Below are 16919 nucleotides of genomic sequence, written 5' to 3'. Positions count from 1 at the left end.
TTGATCTTGCTTGTGATGGGATGCATTCGAGACATTTTTTTAATAAAAAACTATTTTGATCAAATGTCCACCACAATTGGCTTGGTAGTCGCTCATTCGGTGGACCTATTTTGAGTACATTTTCGACTTCTGTGTTCCTATCTCAGCAATGGCAATGTGAACTACAATCTTTAGGTCATCAACAGTCGTTGATTTGTTGTCTTTCACTGATCCTTAACAGATAACAGTCTAATGGTGTAAAATAGCAACTCTTTGGACGCCAATTCACAACACCATTATTCGCTGTCCGAAGATGCGGGGCAAACAATCGATCGTGGCAGTCGCTGTATGGCAGAGAGCCCCGTCCTGTTTTACCCAAATGTCCCCCAAGTTTTCAGCTTCAACTTCGCCAAAGAAACAATCAGCCAGCATTGCTTTACACCGAACAGTCACTCGTTTAGGGTGCATTGGTTTCTCTTGCACGACTCGTGGGTTTTCTGAACCCTAGTCATCGAGGTGTAAATAAGCTTAAAGGAAATGAGCTCGTGCACGTACCAATGTGATCTATCTTGTACTTGACATCTTTCTCCTTAACTAGAGGAAGTTCTTTAAAATTTGAAACATTAAACCCGATACGTAGCCTTAATATTCAGCCACAAAGGCACAAACTTGTACCGCCAATAAGGGGGTGCTCATTTTTCATTCGTGAAAAAGCGAACCCCCTAACATCGAACCATCATGCAGAACAACCTAAGTCAACTACTTCTGGCCCAATTCTACACCGGTGTCAGTCTTCCAGCCGACCAGCTGTGCCAACAGGCGCGGTGGCACTACCGGCAAAGAAACGCCTCACATTGTGTCGATGCTGCACCACGTGAAAGGTACTCAGTTCAGGGCGTGCATCTGAAAACTGTTCAATATTCATGGAGCCCGGCAACGATTCTTGGCACCCGTTTCGCAACCGCGACCATCGCGAACCCGAGGCCAATGCGAGGCTCCATTGACGCCTCGAGAGCCGTCTTGACACGATGCGCAAGAGCAACCGCAAAACTTTCGCGATAGCCCTGTGTTTGCTGACCCCGCTAGGGTATCTGCTCCTGAACTTGTTCTACGGTGGCACCGACGACTCGCGCCTTGACCACAATCTCGTGTCAAAAATTAGTTATCAAGCTGTGGACAATGAATCTGTCGCGACCGTTCGTACATCTTCGTCGATCGGTACGACGCTGTTCAAGTTTGTCTACAGTACGCTCGGGCTCGATCCACAGGATGCGACCCCACCGCCGGGTGATATGGGAAGTGCAGTGACTAACGATCTCAACGATACGGAAGTGTCCCAATTGGTCGAGCAAGGCCTGTGGAATCAGGGTCTAAATCAGTACTCGTCCGATTTGATGGCCGTGAGACGAAGGTTGCCCGAGGTACGGGATGCCTGGTGCCGGGAACCGGGCCGTTTTCCGGCGAACCTTCCGCCAGCATCGATCGTGGTCGTGTTCTACAACGAGCCGTGGTCGGTGCTGGTGCGTACGGTACACTCCATCCTGGACCGCTCGCCAGCGGAACTGGTTCACGAAGTGGTGCTCGTGGACGACTTCAGTTACCTACGTGAGTGGCGGTGAATTGATATCCAGCACGAAACGTTGGCTAATAACCAAAACTTATCGCTTCAGCGCACCTCAAGACGCAGCTGGATGATTACTTTGCCCCCTACAGTAAGGTACGCATTTTACGGGCACCGGAACGGTTAGGTTTGATCCGTGCCCGAATTCTGGGAGCTCGAAGCACTTCAACGGATCTCATCACATTCTTGGACGCGCATGTAGAAGTTACCGTAGGTTTGTACCGACGCTGCGCAAGCGAGTAGCGATCGAGACTGACTGATATTCTGACTTCTGAAACTTCAGGCTGGCTCGAGGCGTTGCTAGATGTGGTGGCCAAAAACTGGACCGTCATTGCCTTGCCCACGATCGATTGGATCGACGAGAATACGATGCGCTATCGGTCCGGGGAAGCACCCGCCTTCATCGGGGCCTACGATTGGGATCTCAACTTTGGCTGGTGGGGCCGATGGTCGATGAAGAAGCAGTACGAAAACAAGATGGTACCGTTCGATACAGCCGCCATGGCCGGGGGACTGTTTGCGATCAATCGGACCTTCTTCGAGCGGCTCGGCTGGTACGACGAGGGGTTCGACATTTACGGTATCGAGAACATCGAGCTGTCGATCAAGAGCTGGATGTGCGGAGGGAAGATGGTCACCGTGCCGTGTTCGCGCGTGGGACACATCCAAAAAACGGGCCACCCGTACCTATCGAAGGAGAGCAAAGATGTGGTCCGGGCGAACTCGATCCGCATGGCGGAGGTGTGGATGGACGAGTATAAGGGCATCATTTTCGACATCTACGGCATTCCACGGTACTCGGTGGAAGAGTTTGGTTCCGTCGACGGCCGGAAGACCGTACGGCAGAGTGCCGGATGTGAACCATTCCGGTACTATCTGGAAAATGCGTTCCCCGAGATGCACAATCCGCTGGTGCCGGGAGCGTTTCGGGGTGAGGTACACAACCGGGCGCTCGGTAACGAATCCTGCTTGACGTATCGGACTGATCGCTACTTCATCGGTATGGCACCGTGTGATCATCTGGAGAAGAGTCAATTCTGGACGCACAACTACTACCAGGAGCTGAACAGCTATCGCAACTGCATCGATTCGAACGATGATCGCGTTGCCGTTTATGCTTGCCACCGGAATCGTGGAAATCAGGCGTGGAAGTACCTGGTGGAGAGCCAACAGATAAGGCGAGCGTCAAACGATACGCAATGCCTTTCGGTGGATCTTACAACGAACGTTAGTCTAATCATTGAGCCTTGTGACGCGACGCTAGTGCAGCAGAAATGGGAAGTCACGTTTATCCACCTGGATGTGTCGATGTTGATTGAGGCACAGAAGTCAGTATAAACATGCGGGCAGAATGCAACAGAGAGGATCCCATTCGAATGCCCATCCCTATATTAGTTTCTGTATTCCAAAACGTACCAACAACAATAAATGCCTGTTCCCCCTGAAAGGCCTCCATTGTTCAAAACGATCGCATAATCATATGCTCATTTACGTCATTCGGTTGCTCGGTTTACGATACGATCACCATCGCGGTTGGTACGCAGCTTCAGAAAAGACATAGAACTCGCCATGGCTGCCACACACTGTTGGTGCTGCGCGTTGAAAGTTCTGGTGGTGATCCTTGTGATCGCGAACGTTCTTTACTATCGCTACAGTGACTGGTACTACGTCACGGTTTGGAGTAACGGCCCGTCGCAAAAGATATCGTTCTTCGGCAGACAAGACGCCGTAAACTATTCCTCACTGCCTGGCCATTTGGGGTCCGCGGTGGAGTTTGATTTTTCCGACCTAGAGGTAGCGTCACTCGTCAACGGTAGCATCCAGCGGTACGGATTCAACGAGTACGCCTCGGCGTTGATACCCCTGCGACGGGTGCTGCCAGATCTGCGCGATCCATGGTGTGAAGGTGACCGTGTGCAGCGCCAAGGGCGGCTGCCCCCGACAGCGATCGTGATCGTGTTCTACAACGAACCTTGGTCTGCGCTACTTCGGACCGTGCACTCGGTTCTCGATCACTCACCGGTCGAACTGGTCGAAGAAATTGTGCTCGTGGATGACTTTTCCTCTTTCCGTAGGTTTCCGGGTGACATTTTAGAGCAATCAACTAACGTAATGCTTTCGTTGGGACAGCTTTTTTGCAGAATGAACTCGAAGAGTATTGGCGTCCGTACCCGCAAGTACGCATCGTTCGTGCTCCCGAGAGGCTGGGATTGATCAGGGCTAGGATCCTGGGAGCCAAGCGTACCAGGGCCCCGTTGCTCACGTTTCTGGATGCCCACGTCGAGTGTACCACCGGGTGGTTGGAGCCGTTGCTAGATCAAGTTGATCTCAATTACACCACGATTGCCGTGCCACTGATCGATCGAATCGATGACAACGATCTGCACCTGATCGTGAATGTGTCGTCCCAACTGGTGGGTGCGTTCGAATGGGACCTCAACTTTGGCTGGTGGCAACGTTCGATGCTACCAGTCCGAAATTCGGTCGACCGTGCTCCGTACGAACCGTTCGAGTCACCGGCCATGGCAGGCGGTCTATTTTCCATCTCACGCCGCTTCTTCACCCGCCTCGGTTGGTACGATGAAGGGTTCGGTGTGTACGGTATGGAAAATGCCGAACTGTCCATCAAAAGCTGGATGTGCGGTGGCCGCATCCTGGCCGTCCCGTGTTCACATGTCGCGCACATACGCAAAATCTCCCATCCGTTCATCGGAGCGGCGCAGCAGAATGTGACGTTCCTGAACTCGGTTCGCGTGGCCGAAGTCTGGATGGACGAGTACAAGCGGGTCGTGTTTGACGCGAACGGCATTGAGCGATACACCGAGGAGCTGTTTGGATCCGTGGCCGATCGGAAGGCTGTTCGGGCTGGTGCCGGGTGTCGCACGTTTCAGTACTACCTCGAGCGGGCCTACCCAGAGATACCGTCACCGATTGTCCCGGGACAGTTCCGTGGCGAGGTTCGCAATGCGGCGCTTGGCAATGGAACGTGCTTGACGGTGCGTTCGCTGGGAAACGCACCCACCATGGAAGATTGCGGTCAGCGGAAACCGGCGGCACAGTTTTGGGCCCACAACTTCTACCAGGAGCTCAACAGTTATCGACGATGTTTGGAAGCAGAACCGGTTCTGAAGATCGCACCATGCCACCGGCATCGTGGTTCACAGGCGTGGAATTACGATCCGGATAGCATGCAACTGCGGAGCGTCCCCAAGCAACAGTGTCTTTCGATAGTCAGCGTGACAGATAACAGCACGGAACTGACATTGGAACCGTGTGAGGCACACAAACTGGCCCAGCAATGGTACGCACAGTTGACGGAGTACGGGTTTTGGAAACAACTTCAATAAAGCCGTCGTTCACCAAACCGTTAGTGAGTTACCACCCACAGCTACTATCGCAATATTAATTCGCTCAAAGTGTGCCTGTGCCAAAGTTCCCGCGACAATTAGAATATGACCACTTTGGTGGGTGCCATTAGTAAATTATAAGAACCTAAAAGAATATTGAAATGCTAGATTTTAAATTAAAAATCCATGGATATGAAAGCCGTATTTTTTATATGGAAGCGGTAACTTTTTATATGAAAGCGGTAATTTTGTGTGTGAGAGATGGTTGTTATTTGATAAAAATGAAAGAAAAATCGATAAATGATTTGCACAGATGCCGTCGCACCAGCGCTTTGAAGTAGTCTGTCGAAATAAGTTATCTGCCTTAATCAAAGTTACCAGTGAGCTGTGACAAACACCGCAACTCCGCTTCCGCTGATTCGAACGTAGTGCACTGAGAAGTGGGCGATGCCATGTGATTCAATGTCGAAACCACAAAAAAGACACTCGTTTCGTTACCATCCGGATCGTGTTGAATGATGTGCCATTGTCAACGGCAGTGTTACGTAGCATGGTTAGCTACCAAATTAATTCGGTGGATTCAAACAACCTTACGTCATAAAGAGCTTGTTGAGTTCGTATCAGGATCAAGCACAGCTGAAGGGACAACTTCTTGGCGTGCATCCCGGCAGGTGTGTCATTGAAAGAGCGAAGCAGATGCCAAAGACAAGTGGTTCGGAGCCGCACTCTAGTGAAGGCACTCTAGTTTAGTTTTGTTGATCATGCTTAACAGACGATACACACGCAATTTACTGTCACTGGTGGTTTACCTGTCGCTGTTCTTCATAGCACTACACTTCTACAAGCTGTACCTAAGCAGTTTGCGATGCGCGGATCGTGCGTTAGGTATGGAACGAAAATGAAACAAGCAGGAAGAGAAACTCTCGTCTAATAAGTACGGGACTGCGCTTAGCTGATCTTCCCGGCGATATGGGCCAACCAGTGCGAATACAACTGACGAACGAGACACAATGGCTAGTGAGTGAAGGAATGCGCATTCTGGGCTACAACCAATACGCTTCCGATCTGATGTCCCTTCGGCGACGCCTGCCGGACATGCGGGCTCCGTGGTGTAGAAAGCAAACCCTACTCCACGCCAATCTACCACCAACATCCATCGTGATCGTGTTCTACAACGAGGCCTGGTCTGTGCTGTTGCGTACGGTACACTCGATACTCGATCGAACGCCCGACCGCTTGATCGAGGAAATTGTGCTAGTGGACGATTTCTCAACCGCCGGTAAGCCAGGTTAACCTATGTAACGCTAACGATTGATTGAACGGCAGGTCCTATTCGCAGGTCATTTGAAAACTCGTCTGGATGAGTATTTCGTGAGCAATCCCAAAGTTCGCATCTTGCGCGCAGGTCGACGATTGGGATTGATATCGGCCAAAGTTTTGGGCGCGAAAGCAAGTACGGCCGGCGTTATCACCTTTCTGGATGCACACGTAGAGTGTACGGAAGGTGCGTGGCTGTCACACCGCTTCTTTACAAGCAGCACCTAAAGTAAAGCTTCTTTTTCAGGATGGTTAGAGCCGTTGCTGAGCGAAGTGGCCAGCAATTCGACCACCATTGCCATCCCGACGATCGATCGAATCGATAGCTACACAATGAAGCTGGACAAGGATAGTGCTCCGGCGCTGATCGGAGCTTACCAGTGGGATCTCAATTTCGGGTGGTGGCATCGCACTGCTATGCACAAGCAGTACCCCCATCGGTACGTTCCGTTCGATACACCCGCCATGGCAGGGGGACTGTTTGCCATAGATCGCCGCTTCTTCCGGCGGCTCGGTTGGTACGACGAAGGGTTCGAAATGTACGGCATCGAAAACATCGAACTTTCGATCAAGAGCTGGATGTGCGGTGGTCGAATGGTCATTGTGCCCTGTTCTCGCGTGGCGCACATCGAGAAGGCCGGCCATCCGTACCTGAACAACGTCGGGAAAGATATAATCTTCAAGAACTCGATCCGACTGGCCGAAGTGTGGATGGACGAGTACAAACAGGTGATGTACGACGTGTACGGTATTCCTCGTTACTTCGAGAGCATTTTTGGTCCGATCGAGGATCGTAAAGTCCTACGGAAGCACGCAGCGTGCGGCACGTTTCGTGGTTACATCGAAACGGTTTTCCCGGAGATGATGAATCCGCTTGTGCCGGGTGCTTTTCGCGGCGAAGTGCGAAATGCCGCACTGCCTCACAATCGCTGTTTGACACGCATCTGGGCCACCGGCCAGCTAACGATGGCCATTTGCAATGGAGCAGAACAACAGCAATATTGGACGCACAACTTTTATCATGAGCTAAACAACTACTCCTTTTGCTTGGAGGTTGTAGAAGGAAAGCGTGCGCGATCGGTGGTGCGGCTGAAACGGTGCCATCGGGACGACCAATTGGGCAACCAACGATGGCAGCACTTGGTTACGACCGGACAGATAAGAAGCGAAAAGAACGGTCAATGTCTTGCAGTAACAAAAGGCAATCCAATGGTTGTGACTTTGCAACCTTGCGACTCTTCGAGGCGTAATCAAAAATGGATCGTCACGTTCGTTCAGCTGGACGTGTCGGTATTCAAACACCACTAAAAACGGCAGTAAGCATAATAAAATTATCAATCTTAACTTACCTTGATTGTCTCTGGTGACGTTTCTGCAGTTTCAGAATTATAAAAACCACCCCTTTCGAGGTTTCCCCATGGCACGACAACTTGATATTAGTGGCACCATAAGCAATCAACTAAAACTCGATCACATAGGTTCATAGGGAAACGCACAAACAAAAAGCTGTTGAGGAATAAAAAACAGATAAATCATAGGTACAACTAGTTAAAAACGAATGAGGCTTACTCACCAGCCAATGACCTTGCACTCCGCATCAAACTGCAACCTTCGTCATTCACATCCCTATCACTTCGTCGAGATCAAAACGCCGTGTGCAATGCATCCGCAAAAATGGCTCATCGGCGCGTCACACGATCGTTAGTTCCTGTTGGACGTTTGCTTCGTCTAGTCGCATAGTGATGAAGGGATTCCTTCTGCTTGTCCTGCTCGTAGCCGAAGCCAGTTCCCAGTTCAATCCTCATTTTAAAGCGAAACACCACACCATCGTGCAGCTGTTCGAGTGGCGCTATGAGGACATCGAGCACGAGTGCCGCACTTTTCTCGGTCCAAACAGATTCGGCGGTGTTCAGCTGTCGCCAGTGAACGAAGTGCGCACAAGTAAATCGCCAACCTGGACCGACCGCTACGAGCCAGTTTCGTACAAACTGACCAGCCGTTCTGGCAACGAGACCGCTCTCCGTACGATGATCGCCGCTTGCAACGAGGCTGGTGTGCGAGTTTACGTCGAAGTGGTACTGAACCACATGGCCCGGGCCAGCGAAGGACCGTCAACGCACGGAACGGCCGGTTCGATCGTCAATCCGGCCGCCCGTGATTATCCCGACGCACCGTACGTGGCGTCTGATTTTAACGATCCTTGTCGCATCACCAACGTTAACGATCCGCACGAGTTACGCAACTGCTGGAAAGAGGATCGGCCCGATCTGAACCAAGGACTCGTACGCGTTCGCCAACGGATCGTGGATTTCCTTAACCGTCTGCTAACGCTGGGCGTGGCAGGTTTCATCGTCGATTCCGCGCTCTACATGTGGCCGCACGACCTACGGGCAATATACAGTCGGCTCCAGAACCTGACCACAACTGCCGGGTTTCCGCCGGGGGCCCGTCCATTCATTTGTCAAGATCTTTCGTACCATCAACCGGGTGCAGTTCCGGACATCAGCTGGAGCGATTACGCCGACCTTGGCGTAATCGCGCAGGATCGTTTTGCGATCGACATTGGCGACGTGTTGCTGAGGCGAAAACCGTTTCACTATTTCGTCCATCTCGGTACCCGGTTGGGTTACGTCCCACGAGAGAAGGCTCTTGTCTACGTGAACAATCCACTCCTTCTTCGCGAACCGGATGCCGATGGCGATCTGTTGGTGGTTTCGATGCGCAACCAGCGCGCTTACAGGATCGCTCTTGCATTCCTATTGGCACACCGTTACGGAATGGCCCGGGTGGCGAGTTCGTATGAGTTTTCTAACCTTAGCGAAGGGCCACCGCTTGACGCGCAGGGACAGATTATGCAGGTACGACTCGATGAAACTGGCCAGTGCCGTCGGCCGTGGATCTGCGAACATCGTTGGCCAACGGTCCAGAAGATGGTGCACTTCCGGCGCGCCGCCCACGGGACGGCCGTGGCGAACTGGGTAGACAATGGCCAGAATCAGATCGCTTTTTGTCGCGATCGTGTTGGCTTCGTTGCGTTCAATGCGGAGATTTCTCTCACACTAAAAGCCAACCTGCACACCTGCCTGAAGGCCGGCTCTTACTGCGATCTTATCAGTGCACCGCCCGACCGAGTGAGTGAAAATGGCGTGTGCACCGGCACGACGGTGCTGGTAGATGCCAAAGGGCGATCGGACATTTTCATTAACACACAGCTGGAACAACCATTCATAGCGGTGCTGGCCTCCGGATAAGCGCCTAAATGCGATCGCAACGCGCGTAAACTTTTAGTAAACACGACCGACATTAGCAACAGAAGGCGAAAATACACCACGCGACGCACAAGCTGAATGTACACCAAAACTTGTAGGAACGATTGAACGTCGTTTGGAACGGGGTCACTGTGATTTCACCGGAGGAAATCCGCGTTTTCCACGCAAGATCATTTCCCGCCATGCGCAAACTACGATTGGAAGCAACGAACTGTCAAAACAACCCCACTTAGCCAAGACACTCACCCAGATCACGAGCGGCGCGCCTGGGTTCGAATCCTGGGACCGGTTATCACGTTCGATAGGTTCGAATCCTGGGACCGGTTGTCCCGCGCGTAAAAATCACATTATTAAGCAATAGGGATTAACATTGTGGGGCAGGAACAGTTCCAAATAGGGTCTGGCAGAAGGAAAGCATGTAAAAATTCCGCAATTCACTTTGGTCAGCAATTCATCACGCACTCGTTCATTCAATCGTCTCTAGAAGCAAACGGCAAGCAAATAGGGATCGTTTCCGGTTCAGTTTATGTGTTGTCATCATGCGAAGAATATATTCCAGTACAAAATAGGAGAAGGAAACTAAGTGAAATATAAACATCCCATTTATATGTTTTGAATGTGTTTTTGAGTGTGTTTGTCGTGATGTCATTTGATTGATGTTTTGCTGTTGCTTTCTTATTATTTGCTTTCTGTTGTCCTGCGCTAGCGCTGTGTTTCCAACCACCGGCCGCTTCAGACTGTTTCATTCTGTTTGTTTTTTATTTGTTTCTGTTTTCATTGTTTGCTGTGGTCTGCTATCGATAAAAGAACAATATTTGTAGTAAGTAGTATATTTATGTTAATATTGTTGCTTCTTAGTAGTGGGACTTCCGCTCCCTCGCGGAGGGTGGTTCAAGTGATTTTCTGTTTACTTATGGTTTGCTCGCTCTTCAAACGGGCCTTTTCTCGTTCGTCTCCGGTGCACACGGCAGCGCACATGTGTTGCACGTGTAAGAGAGGCGGCAGCTTCACCGATAATCTAACCTGGCGGCTAATTTGGTCATCGATGTAAGTGTCCCAATTGCACGAAGATGAAAAAACTGGCAAGACAGGAAGCTGTGCTTCGTTTTGCTTTTGTAAGTTTTTTTTTCCGTTTGCATTTTCGCTTATACATTCGCTTCACAGCGTTGAAATCGAATCACAACAATGAGAAATATCTGAATTATTGAAACATAAACATTGAAAAATTGAATCGATCACTAATCGATCCGTTGCGCACCCTTTCTCACCGGTTTGTCCGATCTTCCTCTCCTCCCGGGTAAGCTTGTGTTTCGTCTATGGTTTTGCGTGTTTGCGTGTTGCTGAGCATGTAAAAGTAACTGGTGTCGGTTCGGTGTTTTTGCACGCGCACGATCGAGCTGAGTGGCTAAAAGTATGCTTTACATTCAGATAATTTTGTGTTTGTTTTTCTTGATTTGACATGAGAAATTCTCTTACGCCGAGCGTAACGGCTATACTCTACCTATTCCTGTTTAGGTTTTCGTTCAAAGTAGACACTCCTCGATCTAATTTGCTGAATGTATTTGTCACGTATTAGTGTAAATCTTCTGTTCTTTTCTTCATGTTATAATTTTTTCGATAAGAGCAAAATAGCTATAGGAAGATTCGACGACGTTTTTTTTCGAAAGAATACAATAAACGATTAAATACACAACTCTCTTCTTATATCCTTTCGCTTTGTCTTATGGTTTATTTTTCTTAGTTACTTTGTCATTTTTTAATGATATCCTTACGTTTGACTCTATGGTTCATCTCACTTTTTAGGTTGTTTCGCCTTCCGTCTTTGTTTTACTGGCTCACTTCAATGGCTTGTGGCCTCTGCCTAGAGACTTCTTCCATTAGTTAAGGGTTACACACGTTTATGTTCACACTCCGCCGCTCCGGCTGGTCGGTCCAGCTGTCAGGTGTCTTTTCATCTACCCACTGCGCTTCACATTGTTGCCAGCCCAATACCTATCCGCCTCCAATCCTCCGGTCCTACGCATGATTCGCACAGACGACGTTTGTTATAGATTTGTTAAAAATTAAGGCAGTGGTGAAATGGAAACTGTATCCTGCATTAACCTCGCAATCGCATGCTCATCAAACGCTGACACTGGCTCTTCTCTCACTCTCTCTCTCTCTCTCTCTCTCTCTCTCTCTCTCTCTCTCTTTCTCTCTTTCTTTCTTTTTTCTTTCCTCTGTTTAGTGGGTTGGTTGACTTTTGTAATCGTTAGGCGGATGATCCCGGACACTGCCAGCCCAGTTTGGTTTTAGAACATTTCATTTAACCGGTACCGTGTACGTGCACCTTGGTTGTTACTTTTAGTTTTTACATTTTATTTGTCATTGGTTTACACTATCTTCCTGTTATCCTGCGTTTGCGTTCACGTTTAAAGTAACGTTTAGTATTCGCGATCCGCACCCTCCACCGTCGCACCCTTTAGATATCGGAGACACTGAGTTGTGAGTTTTGCCGTTTGCACACCGACTCACAGTAAAATGTTGTTTCAATGCAGACTTTTGTTGTTGCCTCTTTAAATATCCGTTCGAAATGTAAAAAGGTTCCTGTTTTCCGGTGCTTATGGTAAGACTGATTTTGTCGTCCAATCTTGCGGGAATGGCTGAATTCTAATTTCGTTCTATTTCGTTTTACTTTTTCATCTTACAAACTGTTTTGCTCTACTTAATTGGGCGTGAAGTAACTTGCGATTTTGTCGGCCGCCTGCAACGGAACATGCGCATTCACTGTGCGAAATGGGTAATTAATCGAAACAGTGGTAATTCCGTTTCTCCTTTGGTGCTTAAAAAACGATTGGCTGCACATTGTCAACCTGTAACTGGCTCAGATAGTAGTTATTGGATAAAACATTAGTAATACTAACCGATGCTAAAGTATAATAGCAAATGTGTTAGAGTACAGCAATAAAATATCGTAACCGTTGCAGTGTAAAAGTTGTCTAACAAAATCAGTACTACAACTTCTACAATCACAAAACCGACCAATCGAGGGAAGATGACTCTTAGTAAAGTGGTTATATTAAATCACTACCGTTATCGTATAACTGTTAGAACGCATATGGTTACGAATCCTTAACAGAGGTTAGGTACTAGCACTATGTATGCCTACTGCCGGATTATGTCTACCAGTTCCGCGTTACGATTGCGTCTCACTTTAGTTTAGGTGTTGAAGCAGAACGAAAAATCACTTTACGCTATTGTTTACAAAGAGATTGTTCTTTCCATCACTCATCGGTACAGTCGTGCACTGTCCAACTGTTTGCGGATCCTAGAAACGACAGTTACATTTCCGGTTCGTTTATGTCATAGCATGTGGCGCTTGCAATGCCTCTCAATTCCATTTCATACCTATGGCCTTCCTCTTCTGGAATGTTTACAGACTATATAGGTTGCAAGAGAGTAAGTGTCACATTGATGCAAGGTGATTGGATGTCGAGAGTTTGAGAACATCGATATACCTTTCTGTTGTCCGAAGCGCCTTTCGGCTCTGGTAGGTCTAGGCGCACAAGTATCCCTATGGTTTAAGTTGCATAAATAGTCCACCAATTGTTAGCGTTCCCGTTCCGTTCAGTAATGTATAAACTTGGTATTTCTTCTTACCACGTCACCTCCACGGTGTGACGGCTTCCTCCTAAAAGCTAAAGGGTTTTCTTTTTCTTTGTCTATTGGTTTTCAGCGTTCTCGTTATTACGTTTATAGATTGTCATTTTCGATTCTTTCGACTCCGGACACAGTGAGCGGATGTCCTGGAGGGAGAGAGAGAGCATCCCAAATTCTCGACATTCGGCGACTCATGTGCCGGCCCTGTGGCCTGTTGTCGATACACACTTGATATGATAGCTAGCTTTCCATCTATCTTACTGTACCCAGCTCACCAAACTTACGCACTACAAGAGAGTAATATGCTTTTTGCGTTTGTATTGAAAGTGTCGTTTTCCGGTGAGTGTGATGAGCGTTTTACGTGTATTATATTGAGAACAAATTGCTTTTTTTCAATCTTGGTGAATGCTTACGCTACGAATGCTGAGAATGCTTTAATATAAGTCTACCCATCGATAGCTTCGCCTTCAATCCACTCTCTCTCTCTCTCTCTCTCTCTCTGTACTAGGATTAAATATTAGTCTGCAATAGATTCTATATTAAGCCCAATCACAGGCAGGGGTTTTTCTCTCATTTTGTGTAGTATTTTTCACGGTTTGTTTCACGACACCTATTATTTTTCAGTATAATAAATAGATCTCTTCAATATAGTTTTACACTTACGTTTTCGCCCATTCTAGCTATCGACGCACGTGCCGGCGCACTCACAAGTGTCGTGCGTATTCTACTGGCCAAATCGAATCCCGCGCTTGCGCCGCTAGTGCTGCTGTCGCATGTGATTTTCCATTTCCTCGTTGCTGCTTCACGTATTCGCTTCGCTAATGCCAATTTTATCACAATGCCTGGCCGCACGATGCAAACTGTGCCTGCCAACAACGCTGCCAAAAGCGCTCCGTTTCTGGTCCAGCACTTCGTTCAGAATTTCACGCCAATGTAAGGGGTTTTTGCTACAATTGTTTATCGTATAAACGCCGACGCGGGCTGTTCGAGTGCTTGTCTGGTGTGTGGTTACTGATGCAGAGAGTGTCGGCTAATCGGGGACTTTCGGGGGCGACTGTCTATGGGTTTCTTGTGTTGCTTATCAATAGGGGTATATTGATCGTTTATTAATATAACTTCCTCGATTGCCTCGGAATTGTTTCTCTCCCGCCCCGGCCCGCTCCGGCACCGGTCCTAATAGTCTCCCTTTATTTTACCTCACATTTTGTTTTCTTTATTCAGTATATCAATAAAGTGCAAGATTAAAGCTCCTTTTGGTTGATCTTTCGAGTATGTGTTTTGCGTAAGTTCAAGTTTAAGCTACGTGTGTGTATTTGTGTGTATGTGTGTTTAGGTATATGAGTGCTTTTCGAGGTGTGGTCACAGAAAGCATTCCATCTCGAACCATGTACCTCTCCTCGAGGGCTTTGTGTCCTCGTGACGTTAGAAGTAGATAGGTGTTCTACCAGTGACAGCCTGTCGATGCAATGGCAAAGAACGCGGGAACCGTCTCGCGGTTTGGGGTTTTACTTTTTGCTTCACTTCCGCTTCTGCTACTCTCTATGCTCTGTCATTATTGCTACTAAAACTAGTATCCAACAATATCTTAGCGAATATCGGCGCCTGCGTCAAGTTTGTCTTGCGTTTTGCTGGTGCTGTCCGTACTTGTATGATTGTTACTGTGGCACGTGAATACAATCTGCTCGCTAGCCGAACGAATTTGTGTATGTCTGTGGGTGAGTGGGCAACTACCAAATCTCTTAAAATTCTCCTGGTACTGACCTGCTGCTGAATGCTTAACCTATGGCATCATTGTCTTACTGCTCAGCTCCCAACTTCTAACATTCATAAGCACGGTTAGATGAGAGTAAATGTGCATACTTTCTGCCTTGTACTACCTTAGATTTCTCAAGTTTTTCGCTCTATTAGTGAAAAAGTGGTGTTTTCTTAGTACACAAGACTCGCCCGAAACGATGTAGGTCGATTCTGTCTGGTGTAATATGCTTCACATGATCGCGCCTCTCTAGCCGTCCGATTAGTTTGGACACCGATCAGAAGTTTCGGGTGACTAGTAGTGTTTCAACCGAGAAAGAACAGTATGGTACATTGGTACGCCTTTGTTGTTGCTCACGGCCAAAGTCATTCCCTAAAAGTCGGCTCAAGTAGAGCCGTACTGCTTTAAATTCCGTAGATCTTGTAGTTTCAGGTGGCTTGTCGGTCACTTAGAAAGGGACGATAGAGTCGAAGCATTATACAGAGTGCAACATCGAATGTGTGCTGCCGAGAAGAACAGAATAAATTCTTCTGGATGTCACAATGTACTCTTGGGATGTACCTTTTAGTTTCTCTCGAAAGTATGTTCCATGTAAGGCGATCTCATGTATCGTCCAAGCTTCTCTACTGGTCGTAAGCAAAGATTCTGATTTATTCGACATTTTCAGAACAATTATAGTGTTGGTTTGCAATTGTATTGATGCTTTTCGGTTGTTCGATAACGCGTTGCTCGAAACGAAAATTAAAATCCTCTGAGCGAAATTATTCAATGTGAAAAGAAATTTTCTTCACTTGCAGTATTTCTTTTAATTGTTTTGGTTGTATTTTTTGCTTTTCTTTTTTCCTTTCCCCTCAAGTGCCACTCTCGACGATTTGTTTGGATTGTTTGTTACTTTCTGCTGTTGCTGAATGCTTCATTTACTGAAACGCATTTGTATATATGTATAATTTGTTTATAGTATAAAAGTGTGTAGATTTTAACAAGGTGCAGATGTTTTAAATGTCGCTTTACGGATCCAACGAAGCCACGCACAAGCAATCGCAACTCGCGACATGACCGCCAGAGACATGGCGCTTAATGTAATCCGTTGTGCGCTCGCTGACGCAGCTTCGCCGGTGTCCGTAACACGATAATGAGTGTAAAAGTGGTATTAGTAGATAAAAGAGTTTGGCAATTAGATTCCCTCGCAAAGGAGGAACCGATGGAGTGCAAGCAAAACCAATCGGATCCTTTTGCGTATTTACTAGCTAAACATGTACAGGAGATTTGCACAGGCAAACGAAACTGTGGCCACGAGAGACACGCCATTTCGATTACGGTACATAAAACATATCCGAAGACGAAGCTTGTTAAGCAAACCACATCATGCCTTTCGCGAAATTTATGGAAAATTAACTATAACGACGACTAATTAAACAACTAGGCAACGACACCTCGCGCGAACGGGAAGACCTAAAGATTGCGGTTCGCAAGTCTCCTCGGGGAGGCGAAAACAAATGCTCCAAATTTGTGAGAGCGGAATGGAAACTTATCGTATGGCAAGCCGTTTGACTGGATTCATGAATGCCCTACTGTCGAACAACCTTCTGCGAAAGGTCACAGCAAATGTAGCTTAATGTTAATCGTTTCTTTGGATAAGTGCTCTCTCCGATCGGCGGACACGGTAAACAAATTAAATAAAATACAAACATAAAAATGGAAACGCGGGTTGAGCAATAACCACTGCCAGATGTGAAGGGCTGGTGTTGAGATTGGTTCCGGGTGCCCTCCCCACTTTTAGACGTACTGCACAAACTCGGGATTAAGATACGAGAAGCCGTTGAACTCCGTTTGATCGAGATTCATCATGAAAAGCTTGTCCGTCGGCGTGAGATCAGTTTTCTCCGAAGTGAACTGACGATCGAAGTTGGAGACATCCTTGCGATGTTTCTGTGTGAAGATTGGATAGAAATATGCGTGAAACAGTGCGTGAACTAGAAGTAATGTTGTACTTA

At 47.8% G+C, this 16919-nt stretch overlaps 4 protein-coding genes and 1 pseudogene across 6 annotated transcripts in view; 4 read left to right on the top strand and 1 right to left on the bottom strand.

Moving 5' to 3' along the window:
* The first annotated feature begins 1007 nt into the window (after nt 1-1007).
* LOC131215066 (putative polypeptide N-acetylgalactosaminyltransferase 9) lies at nt 1008-2938 on the top strand. The gene is made up of 3 exons (XM_058209442.1): nt 1008-1584; nt 1650-1814; nt 1884-2938. The coding sequence occupies exons 1-3, from the start codon at nt 1008-1010 to the stop codon at nt 2936-2938; spliced, it is 1797 nt and encodes a 598-aa protein (XP_058065425.1).
* A 231-nt stretch (nt 2939-3169) lies between these two features.
* On the top strand, nt 3170-4947 carry LOC131215065 (putative polypeptide N-acetylgalactosaminyltransferase 9). The gene is made up of 2 exons (XM_058209441.1): nt 3170-3671; nt 3731-4947. Exons 1-2 carry the CDS (start codon nt 3170-3172, stop codon nt 4945-4947), a joined length of 1719 nt encoding a protein of 572 aa, XP_058065424.1.
* A 761-nt stretch (nt 4948-5708) lies between these two features.
* Nucleotides 5709-7572, top strand: LOC131215064 (putative polypeptide N-acetylgalactosaminyltransferase 9; annotated as a pseudogene).
* A 434-nt stretch (nt 7573-8006) lies between these two features.
* On the top strand, nt 8007-9515 carry LOC131215063 (alpha-amylase 4N-like). Its single transcript, XM_058209439.1, has one exon. It carries the CDS (start codon nt 8007-8009, stop codon nt 9513-9515), a length of 1509 nt encoding a protein of 502 aa, XP_058065422.1.
* Nucleotides 9516-12040: 2525 nt separating this feature from the next.
* The window catches only part of LOC131205689 (protein kinase C, brain isozyme), a 48218-nt gene continuing 43339 nt past the window's right edge, over nt 12041-16919 (bottom strand). For all 3 annotated transcript variants that reach the window (XM_058197897.1, XM_058197895.1, XM_058197896.1), the window contains exon 14: nt 12041-16854. In XM_058197897.1, the coding sequence (XP_058053880.1) occupies nt 16702-16854 (153 nt within the window). In that variant the 3' untranslated portion in view covers nt 12041-16701. The remainder of the gene's footprint in view (nt 16855-16919) is intronic.

This window comes from Anopheles bellator, chromosome 1 (genome assembly GCF_943735745.2).
Source record: "Anopheles bellator chromosome 1, idAnoBellAS_SP24_06.2, whole genome shotgun sequence".
NCBI classification, from domain to species: domain Eukaryota; kingdom Metazoa; phylum Arthropoda; class Insecta; order Diptera; family Culicidae; genus Anopheles; species Anopheles bellator.
This window is presented reverse-complemented; position numbering and strand designations above follow the sequence as displayed.

Bases quoted from the DNA above. Each gene is read 5' to 3' on its own strand.
- LOC131215066 (XM_058209442.1), top strand. From the start codon at position 1,008: ATGCGCAAGAGCAACCGCAAAACTTTCGCGATAGCCCTGTGTTTGCTG. The intron at 1,585-1,649 runs GTGAGTGGCGGT...TTATCGCTTCAG, and splicing joins GGACGACTTCAGTTACCTAC to CGCACCTCAAGACGCAGCTG. The intron at 1,815-1,883 runs GTTTGTACCGAC...CTGAAACTTCAG, and splicing joins GCATGTAGAAGTTACCGTAG to GCTGGCTCGAGGCGTTGCTA.
- LOC131215065 (XM_058209441.1), top strand. From the start codon at position 3,170: ATGGCTGCCACACACTGTTGGTGCTGCGCGTTGAAAGTTCTGGTGGTG. The intron at 3,672-3,730 runs GTAGGTTTCCGG...TCGTTGGGACAG, and splicing joins GGATGACTTTTCCTCTTTCC to CTTTTTTGCAGAATGAACTC.
- LOC131215063 (XM_058209439.1), top strand. From the start codon at position 8,007: ATGAAGGGATTCCTTCTGCTTGTCCTGCTCGTAGCCGAAGCCAGTTCC.